The sequence below is a fragment of the Phodopus roborovskii genome, unplaced genomic scaffold, assembly GCF_943737965.1.
Source record: "Phodopus roborovskii unplaced genomic scaffold, PHOROB, whole genome shotgun sequence".
Taxonomy (NCBI): domain Eukaryota; kingdom Metazoa; phylum Chordata; class Mammalia; order Rodentia; family Cricetidae; genus Phodopus; species Phodopus roborovskii.
Window position 1 is genome coordinate 22,916,576 of NW_026126563.1, and position 20,490 is coordinate 22,937,065.

The 20,490-nt window shown below is 40.1% G+C and overlaps 1 protein-coding gene across 14 annotated transcripts in view; it reads left to right on the top strand.

The window, feature by feature from the left end:
- Dtna (dystrobrevin alpha) overlaps positions 1-20,490 on the top strand; it is a 341,323-nt gene that overhangs the window by 267,029 nt on the left and 53,804 nt on the right. For all 14 annotated transcript variants that reach the window (XM_051202197.1, XM_051202202.1, XM_051202203.1 and 11 more), the window contains 5 exons: positions 2,350-2,504; positions 5,739-5,844; positions 8,087-8,253; positions 9,976-10,100; positions 13,921-14,004. In XM_051202197.1, the coding sequence (XP_051058154.1) occupies positions 2,350-2,504; positions 5,739-5,844; positions 8,087-8,253; positions 9,976-10,100; positions 13,921-14,004 (637 nt within the window). The remainder of the gene's footprint in view (positions 1-2,349; positions 2,505-5,738; positions 5,845-8,086; positions 8,254-9,975; positions 10,101-13,920; positions 14,005-20,490) is intronic.

Sequence of the window (20,490 nt, forward strand, 5' to 3'; positions counted from 1 at the left end):
TACACAGGGTTTTGTGAGGAGAACATAGGCATTCATCAACTGTACTAACACGCATTTCATGACCTTGTCACCCTTCTGTGAAGGCTCTCTCTTGAACTGTTTCTTAGCTATAACTACATAGTCATTGACATGTTCACAACCCTGCCTGTCTTTTAAGTACTCCAGGCTCTAGTAATAACCATTCTGTACTCTGCTTCTGAAATCAACATGTTTATTTTCCATATGGGTCTGAATCTCTAACATTCGGGTCTGTGTGTGTGTGGCTCATTTCACTCAACAGCACGCCCTCTGAACTCATCAATATTGTTGAAGGTGGTAAGATTTCCTCCTTCTATGGCTGAACAACACTCCACTGGGGATGGACCACTCTTACTCATCTGTTTATTTGTTAATGGACACTTAGCTTGATGGTACATCTTCACTGCTATGGGGATGGCATCATAAACTTAGAAGCACAGATTTCATCAACAAACTATTTTCATTTAGATGCGTGCCCAGGAATAGAATTGCTGTATTATGTAGTGATTCTGTTTTTTTCTAACTGTATTATCTACCTCCATAATGGCTGAAATTTTTATTTCCACAACAGTTTACAACTACTCCCTTTCCACAAGTTCTCTCTCACACTCCTTCTCTTTTGTACTTTTTTTCCCCCCATTTTTACTAGAGATGGTGCCTGGCCATGGCTTTTATTGACATTTACCAGATAATCATTGACACTACAAAATTTTATAAACCTCTAACCAATTTGTATGTCTTCCTTCAGGAAATATATATTTGGTTCCTTGACCTATTTTCAGTCAGGTGTTCTATTTGTTTGTTTGTTTGTTTTCTTACTATTGAGTTATTTGAGCTCCTTATATATTTTGGATATTAACCTCAGAATTTCTACAGTATCCCATTAATATTAATTGTGAAACGTCATTTTTATTGGGAAGATTTCACATGAAGAGAGTCGATTCACCTCCTAAAGCCATAACCCAGTAAGAGCTTGTAATATATGACATAGAATTACAGTGTAAATGTGATAGCCATGGCTTGTGATAGCCTTGGCTACATTCAAAGTGAACAAAGGTAGCACATTGAACTTAACTATAGTTTGTCCCAACAGCTACACTGGCTTAGTGATGTCTAATTGGCATTAGATAAACTAATAGCAAGTCCTTTCATTCTGCTAAATCTGGAGTTGGAGGGGATTAGGAAGCACCTTGGAAATTTAGCTGTTAGTGTTCATTAAGCTCACATCATGGCAGAAGGGAGGTCATGGCTCAGTGAAAGCAAAGGTACTCTGGCAAATAATCTGAAACCCTGACTTTACCTCATAGATCGTCTGTGAAGCCAGGCTCGTCTTCACCACACAAAGACCCTTCCCAATAAGATTCAGGCCCTCCACCCTGTTAGACAGTGTGGTCTACAAAGCCTTCTGCTTCTGTGGTAACTTACTCAAGGGTTGGCTTCTTTCTTTTCATCCTTATCTCTATTGTGTCCTCTATTTTTCAAAAACACTAAATTGAACCCTAAACTTTTGATAATGACACAAATGGATAAATTGCTAATTGGATAAGTGATACCTGGGCCTCCCCCAGTTCTACAGTGACTGCTAATTCATTCTGTCTCCTAAGAGGCTGACAATTTTGTCTTACTTTTCTGTTGCCATGAAAAATGTCCTGACTGGAACAACGTAAAAGGAGAAGGGTTCCCAAGGGATCCCGTTGTTTTGGTAGAGAATTCACAGTAGCAGGAGCAAGAGACCAGCCTGTTTACGGCCTCAGCAGTCCAGTAGCAGAGAAAGGACGGGAAGTGGGACCAGACAACAGAACCTCAAAGTCCACACCCATCGGCAGACTTCCCCCAGCAAGGCTCCCCTTCCTGAGGGTTCCACAATCTTCCCAAACAGCACCACCCACTGATGGGAGGAGATGTTACAACCCATGGCAGATAGGAACCAGTGTTCAAACACATGAGCCTGTGAGGAATGTTTCACATACAAACCACAGCAGTATGTATCACACATACAAAATCTACCTTTGCAGCATTACACATGAGTTGATAACTAACCTCAAAACAAAGCCGTGTTATCTGTCTTAGCAAAATATGTCAGTATTACCCAAATTTCAACTCACCTTCAAAAAGACACCAGATATTTTAACAAGACCCTGTCTTGAAAGAACAACAAGAAGAAAACACTGGGAATGGATATGGTGCTGAGGCTATTTCAGCAGAAAAATCAGGTTTCATGGTAGGTTTTCATAAATAATACACTTGTTCTGCGTTATTAGTACAAGAGACATTGAAAGAGAGCTTTAGAATGCTTGTATGGTAAATACCTTCGCCCTTTCTTTCCATCAGATATTTTCTCAATGATCTCTGACTCCAGTGGAGTGATGGTTTATGGGAGATATGACCAGTTCCTTCGGGAAGTTCTCAAACTTCCCACGGCGGTTTTTGAAGGTCCTTCGTTTGGTTACACAGAACAGTCAGCCAGATCCTGTTTCTCCCAACAGGTAACATTGATAAGAAAACCTTCCTAACACAGTTGTTCTCTTCTGTGTGTGACTCCCGGCTCAAGTGCCCAAATTCTTCTTCATGACAGCAGCCTGGGGTGTATTTTTCCAACCTTTGACAAATGTCCTGTGATCCAGCAACTAACATATATTTATATATAACTGATACATATAGTTATAACTTATACCTGAATTGTAATAATTACAAGTGCTCATTGACCAAAAGGCAGACATCATGCTAATTATCTCTATACTGCCTAACTTAGTCTTTGCTACAACACAATACATATACATATACATGTATATATATGTATATATATGTGTGTATACATATAAATATATATTATTTATATACCCTCAGTATCCTTGCCATTAATATCACTATATTATCAAAAGAACTGGTTTGTCACTCAGCCCCAAATGAGGTATGCCTAGCCCCACACTAAGTTTTACCAACATTCTTCAAAGGAGTCTCCTCTCATGCCACGTGACTATCGGGGTAGTCCAATACATGATGCACACTGCTTCCTAAATCTCTCACAATGTGGCATAGTGATACTTTCAGCTGACCTTGTTGCTAGGAAAGGAGTTTAATTTGCAGCATCTCCAGCTTATACCTCTTTGGAAAGACCATGTGTTCATTTCCCTATACAATATAACGGTAGTTTCTAAATTCATGCACATAATGTTTGTTTACAGTCAAACAGTTTAAACTAACCATGTATGCTTTCTCAAGTGGTCTGTTCAATTAAAACATTAAACAAAGTTTAAAGGGGAAAGAAACGTGCACAGCAGCTACTGGAAAACCACACTGTGCACCCAGCTAGTGACATGATCAGTCTGCATCTTCTTGGCCATCTGATACATTGAAACTACATCAAGCATCACCCCTATCATACAGCTGTAGAATCCTAACTAACCTGATAAGAAAAGTCATACGCGGCAAGCTGCTTTAGATGCTAACTCCACTCCTGTGCCATCTAGTCAAGGAAAGCCTTTCTGGAATCATCACAATCCCAACCCCAACACTCAGGGCTTAGCTGCTCCTGAACATTCCTGCACCTCTGCCCTGAGTCAATACATTCTTGTCTCAGTGACGTCATTTTGGATTTGGTATTTCTCCTAGCTGCATTCTGGTACCCATTGCCCATTGTATCTCCATCCATCTTCCTCCTCCTTCCTTCCAGCCTCTAGGGAATTATCTTTTACTCTCTGAGATGAGCATTTTACCTTCTACATGAGTGAAAACATAGTGTTTGTCTTTCTATACCTGACCTTTAAACATAAAATGACTTGTGATGTTGAAAAACTATTAAATAAGATGCTCTCATGCTAAAAGCTCCTTTCAAAATATCCTAGAGATTGTCTCATAACACCATTATCTATTTATTTTTAATGATGAGAAATTTGTACATATCCAAGTTACAGCAATCTCTTGGAAACTTCAGGATCAATTATAATTTAGCCAATGTGATTCAGCAACCACAGTAGATAAAGGCATCTGAAAATTTTAGAAAGTGACACTTTATTTTTAATTTAATGTTTTTAAATCCACAATTTAAAATGCTGAAATTCAGGGACAGGGAGGAGGTGACTGGAGAGATGACTCAGTGGCTAAGAGCACTGATTGTTCTTGCAGAAGATCTGCATTCAATTCCCAGGACAATTCCCAACACCTACATGGAGGCTTCCAACTGTCTGTACCTGCAGTCCCAGCAGATCTGGCTCCCTCCATAGGCACAAGACACTCATGTGTATGCACATAGACATACACATAGTCAAAGCACTCATACACCCATACACATAAGAAATGAATAAACAAATGACTGGAATTCCAAATGCGTTTGAAATATTTCACTGGGGAAAAGTCCGTACAATGCAGAGCAATAGCTTTGAAGGGAAATTTTCTTTTCAACATATAAATTCTGAATTCTTTTAAAAGTACTGTCTCCTAACTAATACTTCATGCAAATATATATATATATATATATATATATATATATATATATATATAGCAATATACATATCAACCCAATAGAAAGCTTAAATTAGTTAATGTTATGAGAAGACACTAAAACTATACATTGCTATTAATGAGGGATTAATCCATGGATCCAGTGATGTGGGATAGTTTTGTGGCACTCTAGCACTCACTCCAGAGACTGTTTAATACAGTTATACCTTGAATTGGGGGCAGAGCCAGTGACTAGTTGACCAGAATTGGACATAAAGCGGCCAGAAATTTGGATAGAGAAGATACCCAGGAAGGAAAGGGCAGGGAAGAGATTTTGGGCTTCTTCTTGGTTCTGAGACAAGGGAGGAGACGTGTCTCTTGAAGTATCTCCAGCCAAAACACAGCTAGTTGCTACTCAGCCTGTCTGAGCTAGCAGGTTTTCACCCCAGCCTTTGACTTCTGAGCCTTATTGATAAATAGAATGTAGAGACTTAGATTAAGCCTACATATAATAGCAGCAGCAGAGCCAGGACCCAGGGACCAGAGGCCCTTCCAGACCTTGGCCTGAGTGGCCCGCAGTGCACTGCGGAGCTGTGGGACCACAGACAATAATTAAAACATCAATAGGTTCACGTGCAGCCTCTAATCTGACAGAAAAACATCAATCCCGAATCAGTTATTCGTGAGAAGCAAGGTTTAACCCACAATATGGGCCTTAAAATCACTACACCTCTTTGGGACTCATTATTCCTAAAACTGTTATGGTCGTATCCACCTTGATATCCTAGTTCAAATTTTCAAAGAAAATAAGTTTACCATTTGAAAATTACTGCTATCCCTGAATTCCAGTGGAGCCTTTCACATTAACCACTAAATATTCAGTGTGTAAGCAAAAGAGGAAACTCGTCATTCACAAACAGCCCAACTGGCAGGGAAGTAAATACAGCCTTTGTCCCGAGGACTTCTGAGTGCAGATTTCAGCCCTTCGCCTTCCCGTTTCCACACCTCCCCTCATCTCTGAAACGAGGCACAGACCCCTATGCTTGTGACCTGACTAGGCTTGGTATAGATGATCTGGTCTCTCGACATTTAGGCGCAAGAAGCAGTGGATGTCCTCAGTTGTAAATAAGTGTAACAACTCCCTTTGGCAAGTCCTGTGTCTTCCTAGATCTGGAGTTAACTGGATGCTTTGTTTCTTTGTCAAGTGACATGTGGCTAGCCCAAGAGTTCAGATTATTCTCTGACCTACACTTTTGTGGTTTTCTTTCCTTCTGGTGCAGAAAAAAGTCACATTAAATGGCTTCTTGGACACACTCATGTCAGACCCTCCCCCACAGTGCCTGGTTTGGCTGCCTCTTCTGCATCGACTGGCAAATGTAGAAAATGGTGAGTAGCTACTGCTGAGACAAAAGCAGTACTTGAATTGGTCAATGTAGACCACCACCAAATTTATAGTTATGAAGTCCATGGAGTTTCAGGAAAATTTGTTTAGTGGATCACTTAACCAACCTATATTCTGACCTACCAAAACTTAATCAATGCTCCCACAGCGAAACACCTCAATTGCATTGCAACCTCAGTTTCAAGCTATCTTTGTTCAATAGAAAGATCCCCATAAAGGACATTTTTGGGGGAACTAAAAAGATGGCTCAAGGGTAAAAGCACTGACTGCTCATCCAGAGGACTTGGGTTCAATTCCCAGCACCCACATGGCAGCTCACAGCTGTCTGTAACCTCATTTCCGGGCAACCTGACACCCTCACTCAGACAAATGTGTGCACAAAATAAAAGTTAAAAAAAATAAAGAAAATAAAACATTTAAAAGATTTTAAAAACAAAAACCATTTTCTAGGATTTATTTTAGATGTAAATTTTCCATATTGGTATCTATGTCATTGACCATTTTTTTTTTTCAAAGAGATCATCCAGGAATCCGTGAAAGAAACAGTAAGGAAATAAATGAAAGAAATAAGTGGTAGTAACTTGCTCACCTTAAGGCACATGTTCAAGGTTATACATATCCAAAAAGTAGATTATCTTAAAGACAAGAGTAATGTAAACTTCACTGCATGTTTCTTTTCAAAAGTAGCAAAAAAAATTTTTAATATGAAAGCTGTTTACCATTGTCATACTCACGTTTAAATATAAAACACAACCTAGGTCAGGTTTAAAGAAATTTACACACAGATCAGACTAAAACCTCTATCTGATGTCTGTAGTTTTATTGTCAAATTGAATGGATAATTTTAATAGAAAATATCTATCCCATGTTTATGTGTTGCTTTAATAATCATTAGGGATAAAGTTGGATCTGTTTTAAATTCTCATTTGGAATGTTTATCATCTGCCTTTGTTGTCTCTCAGGGTTATAAGTTTATTCCATTTTGCTTTTAAACAAAATTTAAAGAATGAATTTATTAGTTCCTTTGTTATTACTAAGAATAATATGGATGCTAGAGCCAAGAGCTGTTAAGTGCTCACTGTGACACAGGATGGGTTCAGAGCTCTGGTCAGCATTCCAGAAGGCATCATGGACCAATCCCAGTGCTGTAGTTTCAACTCTGACGTCTGAGTCTCCTATCACAGGAGATCTGCTTCTTAGGATTTGTCCAAGGCAGTTACCCAGACTTAACTCAGACCTGAGTTTACCCAGGTGCCAGGAGAGGGGCTCCAAATGTCCCTTAGCCAGCAGCACATGCAGAATGCATCTTGGTCTTTTCTCACATTTTACTTCCTATCGTTTATTCTCATTTGTAATACATTTCTTTCCCAGTTCGTCAAATCACTTTAAAAACAAGCAAGAATTGTTGTTAGTGTGCAACTGCTGCTGCTGCTGCTATTGTTTCAGTGTCTTTAGCTCATGGCATTAAGACAATTCGGATCTGATTATATGTTAGTTTCAGACCTCCAAGTTTTGACACGGCCATCTTGGCAGTTCAAAATCCCTGGCAAAGCAAGGGAGGCATCTCTCAAACAGTCTAAGTCAGAATTGTGTTCAAATAATTTGTTTATCTTTTGAGGACCTCGCCTTCTGCCCTCAGAAAAGTGTATGTGTGTTTGATAAAGGCAGTGTCACTCATTAAATAAGTCCATTAGCTACTCCATTTTTTTAAAGGAATTCAGTTCTCTCATCTAGTTTTACTATTCCCCTATTTCATTTCTTTTTCTTCCTCCATTCTCTATTTCATTAACATTTGCCCCTTCCTACTGAATACTTAACTGTATTCATCCATTGTGCTTCCGTGTCTTCATGACCTCTGCTGGTCTCTGGGAGATGGTGTGGAGGAAAGACTCATCAGTCTGGATAATTTACACTCTATGACTTAAGAAATAGGGGTCAAAGAACAAAAGACATTACAGAGATTTGTGTTGCCAGAGGACACTTATTCTTCATCCTATTGCATGTCTACCCCCCCTACACACACACACACACACACACACACACACACGGACACACTTGAAAAGTGTAGTTCCAGGAATAAACTAAATGCTTGTCACAGTCACAATTGATCGTGGTCTGAAATCACCACAGTACACATCTTAAAAATAGAATTCCTTGTAAGTGGTGGTTTTTCTTTAGTTTAGTTCACACCTTTCCTAGTGTTTTCCTCCTTTGCTTCCTTCCTAGTCTTCCATCCAGTAGAGTGTTCCTACTGTCATAGTGAGAGCATGATGGGATTTCGCTACCGATGCCAACAGTGTCACAACTACCAGCTTTGCCAGGACTGTTTCTGGAGGGGCCATGCGGGAGGTTCCCACAGCAACCAGCACCAAATGAAAGAGTATACATCATGGGTAAGTGAGGTCCAAGCAGTGTTATAAGCTGGGTGTGTGAGTGTTACTGTGCATTGCTTAAGTTTCTCTGTGGCTGCGATGGAGACCAGTACAAAAGGTAACTCATGGAAGAAACTCCCAGGTCGCAAATCATCACTGAGGGCAGTCAGGGCAAGAACCTCAGTAAGAACCTGGAGGCAGGAAATGAAGGAGAGGCCATGGAGGAGCCTCGTTTATTGTTGTCTTGCTCTCATTGCTTGCTCAGCCTGTTTTCTTATAGCACCCAGGTCCACCTCCACAGGACAGCATTCTCCACAGAGGCCTGGACCCTCCCACATAAATTGTCAATCAAGAAAACGCCCCCCATACTTGGCAATCTGATGGCGGCATTTTCTTGGTTGTGGTTCCCTCTTCCCTGGTGACCCTGACTTGTGTCAAGATGACAAACAAAAAAAGCTAACCAGGACAGATGATGATGAAATTAAAGACAAACTTAACTCCTATTCCAGCACTCCTTCCCCGTCCCTGCCATTCCCCCACCCCACTGGGATCTCTTACTGTTTATACCTGAGCTATGTGTGGGTTTCTGAGGCTTAAAATCCCGGAAGAACCAAACTATGATTCTTCTCAGGATACAGACAGGTCAATACTGATCTATTCAACAGGAAGTCAGGCAGCTCTGGAGCACTCATTTTACTGTAAAGGATGTGTCTTACTAACTTACACTTTGTTTTATTTCTATGCAAATTGGTAAAACAAATGCTTCATCGATTTTTTTTTTCCTGAGATCCCTAATTTCTTTCAAGTGCACAACTAGACAGGAATATGAGAATGCGTGCTAAACAAAACTGGTGCAGTTCCAGATTTTTTTTTCAGGGAATGGAGAGGGAAATGTGTGGTTTTAAAGTCATCTTTCCATAGCGTGAGTGGTGAACTTAGTTAACGTGGCCTGTGAGTGCCCTTGTGGCAGGAGCATGTGGCACTGGGTCTGTGGAGTAAACGCTGTGTGCTTCCTGTTTTATATGGCTCTCTGTTTTCTGAACTACCTCAGTTAAACTCTAAGTTCAGTTCTCACCCTGTTCTCACTACTGCTTTGTGCCTGGATTGGTTGCTGTTGGCTGTACCATCAGCCAAGCCAATTGAACTGCTTAAAATGGTTTAATCACAAGAATGCAAAGTTGTATGAGCTATATTTAAATATATCTTGTAGGCTTTATGAAAAGGGTAACTTGCCAAATATTTCTACACACACACACACACACACACACACACACACACACACACACACACTCACACACAGTGTTTCTTCTTCCTGAGGAGACATGAACAAGCATCTGTCTACCCAACGGGAACGTGGCTGTCTCCCACTGTCCTCTCTAGAATGAGTTCCCCTCTCCTTCCTCCTGTTACGGTTGTTATCCCTCCCATGTGGGATTACCCTCCCATTCCCCTGAGATCTTCTCCTAAACCTCAACACATGTTTTCCCATACAAGGACTTCTCCCCTTCAGCATAGCGCCTTGCGGGGACGTTGCAGCAAGGGGTGGGTAGCCTGGTGGCTTGCTCCAGCATGCAGTTGCTTCCTGTAACAAACTTCCTGACTTAGAGGGCAGGTGCTCCAAACAGAGCTTGTCAGTAAATGAATCAATCAAGAAATAATTGAGCAAATATGCAACTGTTAGTTAAAAATGTTGAATTCATCTGATTAAGTATAAGATAAAATGTGTTTTTATTCTCTTTCTAGAAATCACCTGCTAAGAAACTAACGAATGCATTAAGCAAGTCCCTGAGCTGTGCTTCAAGCCGTGAACCTTTACACCCCATGTTCCCTGATCAGCCTGAAAAGCCACTCAACTTGGCTCATATCGTGTGAGTATCTCTTACCCCAGGCTAAGATGTGTCTTCCTTTACTCACACATGTCTGGAACATTCATACCAAAACAACTGCACATCCTTTGTCAGGGACCAAGTTTTATTTATTCTTCTATTCCTTTTATTTTGGTTAGCATACAAAGAAATTAGTTTCATTGTAAACTTCTCACATACACTGTGTTCCCATTCCCTTTACCTCTTTCCCCTTCTTGCTGGCTCACCCAAATACTGCCCCTTCTGTTTTACTCACACACACACACACACACACACACACACACACACACACACACACACACACGTAAGATTTAAATTTTTAAGTAAAAAAGAAACACAATGCTGGCATAGGCCAAACAGCCACAAAACCAATATAAAACCCACCCTGTAGACTGTGGCTAACTTAGTTTTTACTTCTTTAAAATGACACTCCAATAAAATAAACCAGGAGTACACAAACAAGAGGAGCAGCCCAAGGGACCAACTGCTTATAGTGCTGACTTGCCCAGGAGCTTTGCATTAATGCCTGCTCTTGCCCTTGGCATCACCAAGGAGACAAAACATCCGAGTCACTCATGAAGGAGCACAAGGTGGAAGGAGCCTGTGCTGTGTGAACTCTGTGGAGACTCAGTTTCCTCTGACTGCTCCCACTTCCAAGCTGCTGGGCATGGAGGCACAGAGTGAGCGGCAAGGGCCTAACCCTGAGAGCACTGCAGTATAGCAGCGTAAGGATGCTGCCACAGAAAAGTGAGCCACACTGTACTTACCCTGCCCAGGGCCTTGTACAGTCAGCACTTGGGATTGTGTGTGCGTGTGTATGTGTGTATATATGTGTGTGTACATGTGTTATGCATGTATATGTGTGTATGTGTGTGTTCATGTGTATGCATGTGTGTATACATGTGTGAATGTATGCATGCATGCATGTATGTCTGAATATGTGTCTATGTGAATTCGTATTTTAATGAGCCTTATAAACTATATAACATTTAGTAGCAACTTCTCTCATCACAAGCCTTTTATAGAGCACTACACAATGAAAATAAGAGAATGAATACTAATGAATGCCAAACACTAATACCTCCCTGTACACTTAATGCTTTTAATATCCTATTCCCACATATGGAAAACATCAAATGTATGATGGCCGTAAGACTGTGTAATGAAATAAACATTTTGCAAGCTTAGATAAGGAGAGACTGGACCAATAGAACTTTTAAACATCCCAATGTGGGGTACGAACCTTCAGTCTCAGCACTCAGGAGGCAGAGGTAGGTAGATCTCTGGGAACTGAAGGTCAGCCTGGTTCGTAGCAAGTTCCAGGCCAGCCAGGGATACACGGGCTGACCCCATCTCAAAAAACAACAAGGATAGCAACAATAACAAAAACAATTAAGGTTGGGGTACTACTAACTTTGCATATAGAAATGAATCACATGATAAAGATAATGCTATTGCCTTCAAGCGCCAGGGGATTTTATGCACATGTAGCAAAATGACACTGCCTGACATGAATTAGTCCTTACATGGAAATGAACAGGTGGTGGTGGCATTTGGTGGTGGCATGTGTGCCTAACTATCACATTGCTTGTAAATGTTGCCATGATTAACATTTTCTATTCTGTTCCACTTCCCTGCTGCCAAAAAGTGATACTTGGTAAGTGGTTAACACCCCCCACACACACATACTTACACAAACTGACAATCGTAATGATAAGTAGTTATGAGTTGGAAAACAAGTGAGCAATATAAGGCCAATGGAAAACTAGCCCAGCTCTGAGCTAAACCTTTGCACTTAGGAGAAGCATGCCATGTCAGTGTTAGGTTTTTATAAGTTCCCTACTAAGATCTATGCAGGGAAAAAATCTTTGCGTATTGCCTCTGAGACTCATTATTCATGTGGGGCTGCTTCGTTTTTAGTAAGAATTAATGCATTAACGTCTCCCAGGTGGGACTTATGCTGAGGAAGCAAACTTGCCATTTGGAGATGGAGGAAAGTTGGAACTTCAGTAGCTCTCAAATCTGCCTTTTGCTGCTCCAATTTCAGTATATTGATTGGTAACCCTTAAACATGAAGTAATTTGCTAAGAAACCCCAATTTTAGTTTTGTGGTTACCTGGCTCAATTAAAAAAAAAAACTGGCTTAGTTAATTAAAAAGCATTCTCGATTCATTTGTTTTCCACCTCCTAGATATAGAGCAAAATCAGAAAGATTTTTTTTCTTTTATAAAAAGAAAACAAGAAATGGGTCAATTTTAACTTTTTGCAAAGTTATAATGCATGCATTTCATCCAAATTAGTTTTAAAATCTAATGTGCCTACCTTCCTAATTACAGAGGATATTTGGATGCACTGATCACCCTATTTTAAAATTAAGTTATTCACGTTAAAGCACAATTAGTTTTAACTAACCCCAGCACAAAGATGCATCCTAGGTAAATAACCCAAAGTTTTCAGATTGTTCTCTGAACCCTGGTTGATAAGTCCAGAGTGAATGACTTAGTGAATCTGTTGTTCTGACTTCATCCAAGAAGTAATGCCCCACACAAAATTGGGGATGTGGTGCAGCACCAGATACTAGGAAGAAGTCACAGTGAATTTTCACAGCCAATGCCAATATTTTAAAACCTGTAATTCATCACATCAAACAGAATAAATGTGTCCACGTTTTGCTGGTAAAGGCAAAAATGCAAAACTAACTTGGATTAATAAAAGCCATTTACATTACCTGTTAATCAAGTCTCTTAGACTACTGAAACTAATGTCTTATCTCCAAAATATCCTACACTGTCAATTTCAAATGTAGAATTAGGGTAAAACTAACATTTCTTCTTGGGGCTTGAAATATAACTCAGTTGGTAGAGTGCTCACCTAGCATACACAAAGCCCTGAGTTGGATTCCCAGCACCACATAAATCTACCACCATGGCACATGAACGTGATCCCAGCATTCAGGAGGTCAAGGCAGAAGAATCAGAAGTTCAAGATCACTCTCAGCTGCATAATGAGTTTGAGGTTAGCCTGAACTACATCAGACCCCATCTCAACAGGAAAATAAGTAAACTTCCTCTCACTACGAATGATGCATAGTATATCCTTCATCTTCTGAGCTCTAAATTGATGTTCAATATCTTACATTTAACAAAAAATGTCTAAGAGATGAGATCTGGACTTGGATTCTGTGTTTTTATCTGATGTGGGACATACATGATAAAGACAATGATGAGATTAAATGGAGACAAGACAGAGGAAGGCAGACCCAATGCATGTGGTGTACAGGTTCAATGGCAGTTCTGAGAAACAATGGTCACTATTTTCCCTCACTGGCTGTTAAGAATACAATGAAGCTCATAGCGTAGTTGACACCACATCTGGGTCTGCCAAGTAGCAGGAACAGGAATCTTGATGCTGCTTCATTGCATCTGCACTGAGACAGAGGAGAAATGAAACAAGATGTGGTTTTGTTTTGTTTTGGCGTGTTCCTTTCAGACCAGCATATTAAAGAGGACCATATCGTGAGCAGCACACAGAACCTTTAGAATCCTTGATCTGCTCAGAAACATGACTCGAGAAAGCATCGAGGCTCACAGCTCATGGAAAACTAGTTCCCTGTGGCCTGTGATCTCCCTATAGTTTAAGTCTCAGTGTGCTCAAGGAATTGCAACTTTGTATCATTAGAATAACTCGGAGGTGTATATAAGCTTTCCTATGGATATGAACTAGAGACAACTCTGATTCTCATCCTTTCCCTCCATGGAGGGTAGGAAGTTCGAATTTGTTACTTTGCCTTCGTTTTTGTCACGCGCACTGTGATTTGTTTCAGGCCTCCAAGACCTGTAACCAGCATGAACGACACACTCTTCTCCCATTCTGTTCCCTCCTCAGGAAGTCCTTTCATCACTAGGAGGTAAGTTCCCAATCCTGTCACTAAATAACCATCCCTTTCTGAGTACACTTAATACTATGGTGAGGAAAATGCTCTACTGCATGACAAATGCAGAATATTATTATCATTATTGGAAACACGTTTGTAAATGCCCATCACTTGCTCTCAATTTCCCTCACATGGACATACAAAGAGGGCTGGGCTGGCTCTTGAGGTTTATGCAACTTCTGAAATCCTGTGTTATAGCCTTCCCCACATTAAGAATGTATGGTATGCTTCAATTTTATTACTTATACATATGCAGGGGTATAGTATTATAAAGGATTTAAAATGACTCATTATTTAAGAGTCCAGGTGTGAATGAATACTTTCTGGATGACCTCTGGAGTTCCTAAGTCCAGGGCTGAAAACCAAACCTAGAATACAGTTTCCATACAAATACTCACATGGATAATATCAAGGACTTTTCAAAGAACACATGGGCTCACAAGAGGTGCTATGGTTCATTTGGTGAAATACCACAGATCAACACCAGGGAGTTATGTGGTGAATACATGGAGACTTCTCACAGGAAAGCCAGAAGAAAGGTAAGGGAAATGACCATGTGATTAAGCATAAGATCCCAACTGCCTTGCAGAGCACCCCCCTACCTCCCTAAGAGGATGAGTACATGCCAACTTCACTCCACAATATTCTGGCCCATTCTAGAGAAAGACTTATCAAGCCCGCTTCTAATTTTTCCCTTGCATCTCTATATATGCTCATCAGCTGGAACCTGAGATGAAAAACTTCCCCTACCTTATAATAAGCAAAACAAAAAGAATATGCTGCCACAGTATTTGCAACATATACATTAAATCTGTCCTAAGTACTAACTGTGAGACGTATATACCACAGAACATGCACAGCAAAATAATAAGATTTTGTCATTCGGTAACTTCTTGTGACCATTTTTTTTTTAACCATCAACACATAATGCCGTCTTTCCTAAAGGAAAAAATGTATGGTCAGTAGGATACCTGGGCATCTATCTAGTGAAGACTTGGTGTGATGCTTAGAAAGATGCTATGTGCTTTCTGCATTCTGCAACCCCACACCGAGGCAGACCCCATCCTTACTGAAGGTCATTTTATATCATTTCAGCTCGGATCGTGCTTATGATGGCTGCGTCTAGATGGATAACATGACTCCTGTACCCTAAAATAGTTCTAGAATACTTTGAGCTTTTCTGCCTCCTCTATTAACCTAGACTTTGATTGCTTCCCTTTTTCCCATTTTTCAGTACCTTTGTCTTGTTCCCCGTGAACCTCAGATTTGAGTAAAACCTGTGGTTCTTACCACTGCAGAGATTGGACTTCAGTTTTTGTTTTTAGGGTGTTGCTCAATAAAGCTGTGTACACTGATGACCCATCCTCTGTGAGTGGTCCTCGCTCTGTCCATGGGAGGTTTCATTGTCTGTACCCCTCAGGTCACCTGAGTTAAGTGCAGCCCCACAGCTAAGCATCTACCCAGAAAGCTCTATGCAAATCAGCTTAACCTTGGGGATTCGAAGTACCCCCATTCCGAGTCTTTAATGATAGCAGCCATTAAACAGTTGCTAGAAAGCTGATGTTTCTACCCCAGTATGAAAACCCTTAGTCTTTTGGTGGAGATGGTGGGTGTTCAAGGGAAGGCTTTGTGCTAGTGTGAGGTGCATGTTTACAAAAAGTGCCAAGCTGGGCTGTGTATCATTTGCAAGACCCTAGATGGCAATTCCTAAGACTCTTGAATTAAGGATCCCTGAGGAATGGCTCATCACTACATAAATGAGGCAAGAACAAGGGCCTCTGGCAAGACCTTGGTGCAGATAAAGAGCCAAGGATACGCTTTTCTGTCCCACTGAGCCAGGGCCATTTTCATGTCAAAGGTAAATGGTCTGAATCACTAAAGAAGTGAATTTTTGAAGCCAATTTCTTGTTGCTGATGCTGTTTCTCCCACCTGATGCTGCTAATATTGACTGGTTTCTGCTTTCTTTACTGCAACACACACTAAGGTGGATGCAACTACATCATTGCCAAAGGCATAATTAAAGGTCCCTTTCCTTCTATAACTAGAGGCAGACTACCAAAACATGATCTAGAACTTGGTCCCTACTTCCATCAAGTTCCAGTGGCCCCTCAATAGAGCCAGAAAGCTTTAGGAAAACTTACACAGCTATTTTATGGAGACTGAGCTGTCAGTTGGTACTTATGGGTCTTGGTGGTCTGAGGGTGATGAGGCAGACAGTGAGCAAGCTGAAATCACTACAGCAAGGCCCTCCCTGCAGAGCCCTGCCTAGCATCATCCCTCAGTCCTTTACAAACCTGCCACTTTGGTCTTCAGAAAGCACTAGATGTGTCTTTGAAGTCCTTTACCATTCTAGGGACCTACCTCGTGCAGATGGAGCTCTGAACCTAGCACCACCTGCCGTCTCTCCTGTTTTTATGATCTTTGTCAACTAGATACTCAACTCACTTTTCCATTAGCTAAAAGGAAGACGGGATTCTTAAAGGCACTCACCCACTGTCCTGGGAAGTCTTCAAGCATCTGTGTGCTGTATGAACAAATCTATACTCAATGCTAGTTAGCACTTAGGTCAGAAGTGGGTCAAACAACAAATTCATAGATCAATTCATTTCATTCATGGGGTAGTGCTCCATAAGGTCAGCTTTCTCCTTGGCATCATACCTTCCTTGTAAAATCTTAAGGGTCTGGCCAAATCCCTTGCTTAGTGTGTAAACAAGAGTCATCTGCCACTTTCCCATGTTAAATACGCTGCTTTAATTATGACCCATCTTCTTCGCTAGCCACGATGCCACTTAAAAGTATGAATGGTTAATTTATTTTCAATATTGAGAGCAAGCTTTAAGGATTTCATAAGCATTTTCATGGTTATAACTTTTAAGGGGGCAATATTCACAAATAAACCACTTTGGCTATTATATATGGCACCTAGCCAGACCTTACCCTTCTTTAAATGTTAGAAAATTGCTCATATAAGTGATATGGTGCTCTGAATACAACCCAATATACTTTTTTCCATTTTCCATTTTTTATTCCTGGCACTGCATTAAGCTCTGTAGTACCTGTGAGAAGGGCACCTACAGAGAGATGCACTTTTTTACACCCTAACCAACTCTCAAATCCTGATTCTTCCCAGTGGGACAGCCTTATGTGACATCTTCCTTGCCCAACTTGTTGGTCATTTGTTTTCCTGGCTTTCAGTGCAGAAAAAAAAAAAAAAAAAAAAAGACTAATTAATTCCTTGTGTCTGTTTTTGTTCTTTTCAAACACAGCTCACCCAAAGATTCTTTATTTAATGGCCCAGCTTTTAATCTGACTTCAAAGGGTCAAACTATATTATAGGCATTTGTGATTTGGTCGTCCAAAGTGATTAACAGAATTATACTGGATTCGGCCTTTGCTTCCGGAAAGTTTTCCCATGGCTGATGTTGTCTAAGAATGAAACTCATCCACCTTCGGCAACAAAGGCAGGAAAATTTATCAATCAATGCCTAGCACTGCCTTGACAATTTTCTTAGTATCTTCACAATTCCTGTGTATGTTGCATGAAATTATATAAATAAGATAGCCATACTCCGTACATAATCTTAAATTCATATATAAGCTAAAATTAACAGTCTTAACCAAAGTTCTGATTTCCTTATACACATGTCATCACACAATTAAAAAGCTAGAACTAACAGTCTTCAAACAAAGTTCTAATATCCATACAAATATGTTAACACATAGTTAAAACTATGGTCATCTCACTTCATTGGCCTTTCCTCTCTTACTGGGAAGCTTTAGTTGTGTTTGCACATGTTCTGTGCACAGAAGACTTTTCTATGAACGCTCTTGACAAACATGCAATTGACACAACTTGGTGATGATATTAGGGAACAACATAACAAATGTGAGCAAGCAAAATTGACCTAAGAACTCTTCATTTCTTCTATTATATCTCTTAAGATGGCTTAGTGTTTATGTTAGCCTGAACTGATAGATGTTCATTTTCTTCTTTAAACATTTGTTTGTTCGATTCATGTGTATATATGTATGTATGCCTGTGTGAGTTTATATGCACCCCATGCTTGCTGCCCATGGAGGCAAAAATGAGGGCATAAGACCCCAGAAATTGTAGTTGCAGTCTGTTGTGAACTACTAGGTGGGTGTTGGGAATTAACTCCAGGTGGTCTGCATGAGCAGTAAAAGCTCTTAACTACTGAGCTTTCTGTCCATCCCCATGGGTAACTAGTCTTACTGCTGGGACACTAACCTTATTTGTATGCATAATTTTGACTTGCATATACCAGAGTTTTATATTTCAATATGACCTGTTGAAATGTAGGAAACTAAAATAGAATATTTCAAGAAACTTTCTCTTCACTAAAGTAATGAGAGGACTCTTATTATTGAGTGTGTGAGTTTAATGACTTCATCACTGTTGAATAAATTAGTGAAAAGTAGGTTTTTACTGTTGAAAAATCTCTCGAAGAAAGAGCCAACATCACAAGAATTTTTCACAATCTGTCAGTTACTTAAGAATTCATAGAAACTAGATTTGTGCTTTTTAAAAATCTATGGTGATTAAAATATTGTTTCCCTTTTAACCACTGGGATATGAAATATTCTACATTCCCTGAGATTAAATACAATCCTTTGATACTATGTTCAATAAGAGAAAAACAAATTTCCTTGGTCAGAGTTTAATAGCGTAACAGCATAAGCAGTTATTTTAAAATACAAATCTCAGGTTTCAACAAAATCCAATCAGTATTCATGTAGAATCTCACCTTAAGACATCCCCAAAATTCTTTCATTAAAATAAAAATCATGACATAAGTTGTCAACCTTCAAAACTAACAGTAGAATTTTAACTATATATGAAAGATTTGGAAAGTGTCTGATCCTCCAAGTCCCATTAGTTGTCTCTACTGGATCTTTGTTTCAAATCTTGCATTCTATATCAGAAGATATGCCTGAATAATTTAATAAGGCTAATAGTACTTGGTTTGAGGAGTTACTGCTATAATTTCTGATATTTAAAGAGCAAAAAGATATTAGAGGGCAAGGAACTACTTTGTGTGGAGGAGGGGTGGCTGGTGTTTCTCACAGTATAGGGAATGTTTCGTGGACATCTGAGATCTGTAACAGAGGCATCGTCCCTCAGCTTGAGAAAATGGTTGAGGAAACATTGAAAAGAAGGAAGAAAACTTTGATTTTTGGATAAGGAATGTATGTTGACTTGCTTCAGGGGACAAGGTTTAGAGAGCTGCCAGGTGGAATAATGGAACATTACAGTAAACATCAACTGCATGGGTTAAGGTGGTTATTGGTCATGGTGGGATGCTCCTTAAAGCTTAGTGAATAAAAAAATCAATATCCTGAGAAGCATCATTAAGACCATAGGGAAATCAGATCCTCTAGGACAGTAGCCTAATGTATCAGTTTTAAAACCATAGTGATCTGTTGTGGGCACTGTGACAATCATTAAATGCTCAGTCAGCTCTGTTTCTATTTCAAATCCTCAAAGTGCATACCCATTTGACAATTTTTTTTATATCAGGAAGCTGAGGGCAGACATAGGTACAAAGGAGTTAATCATCACCTTTGATCACCAACCTACCCTAGTAAGAAGGGTATGTCAGCCAGCAATAGCTAGGCTGCCATTGTTTTGTTCCCTGACCTCAATGGGTCCCTCACTTGACTATTAAAAGTGTGCTGTTTTAAACTTTAAAATGTTCCCCAAGATTTTCTACCTCAAAGCTATTAACAAAAACAACTTAACCTTATTTTACAATCTATGTGTCTAAATTCTTTCTAAGGGTGGTGTTTGAATCATTAATCTGCTCCAGCAGCAATGCTTGGAGAAAGTCAATCACTATTAGTGAAAAGCCAGTAACATTGCCCAGTGAGGGGCTAGAAACCCCCTGAGAGTTTTCATATAGCCCAGAGATTGTGAAGGATGTGGTGACTGCAAAGGCAGCGGTCTCAGGATGAGGGTCACAGGACATGTGGTTCCCAGGGCTTTGCCTCTCCAAGTCTTGCTCAGGTGTGGCCAACCGCCCATCCATGTTCCATGAGTTTCAGGGCTACCCATTGGTCCTCACACACGGCCCCAAACAAATCTGTACATGGTTTTAGGTATTTTGTAATACCTTGTATGTGATATATGCCTAAGATGTATATGTGGTATACAAACATGATATAGATGTGACTTGGGACTTCCTGGAAATTTGGTGCCTCTTATGGTTTAGATTCTAGTATCTGAATAATCAGGTGACTGGAAAGATAGATCAGTAGTTAAGAGCATTTGCTGCTCTTGCAGGAGTAGAATATGGTTCCAAGCACCCATATGATCACTCACAGCCACCTGTAACTCCAGTCCCTGGAGATCTCACACCCTCTTCTGGCATTGAGGCCAATGCATGAATGTGGTGCATAGACATACATGCACACAAAATACCACACCCACAAGATAAAAA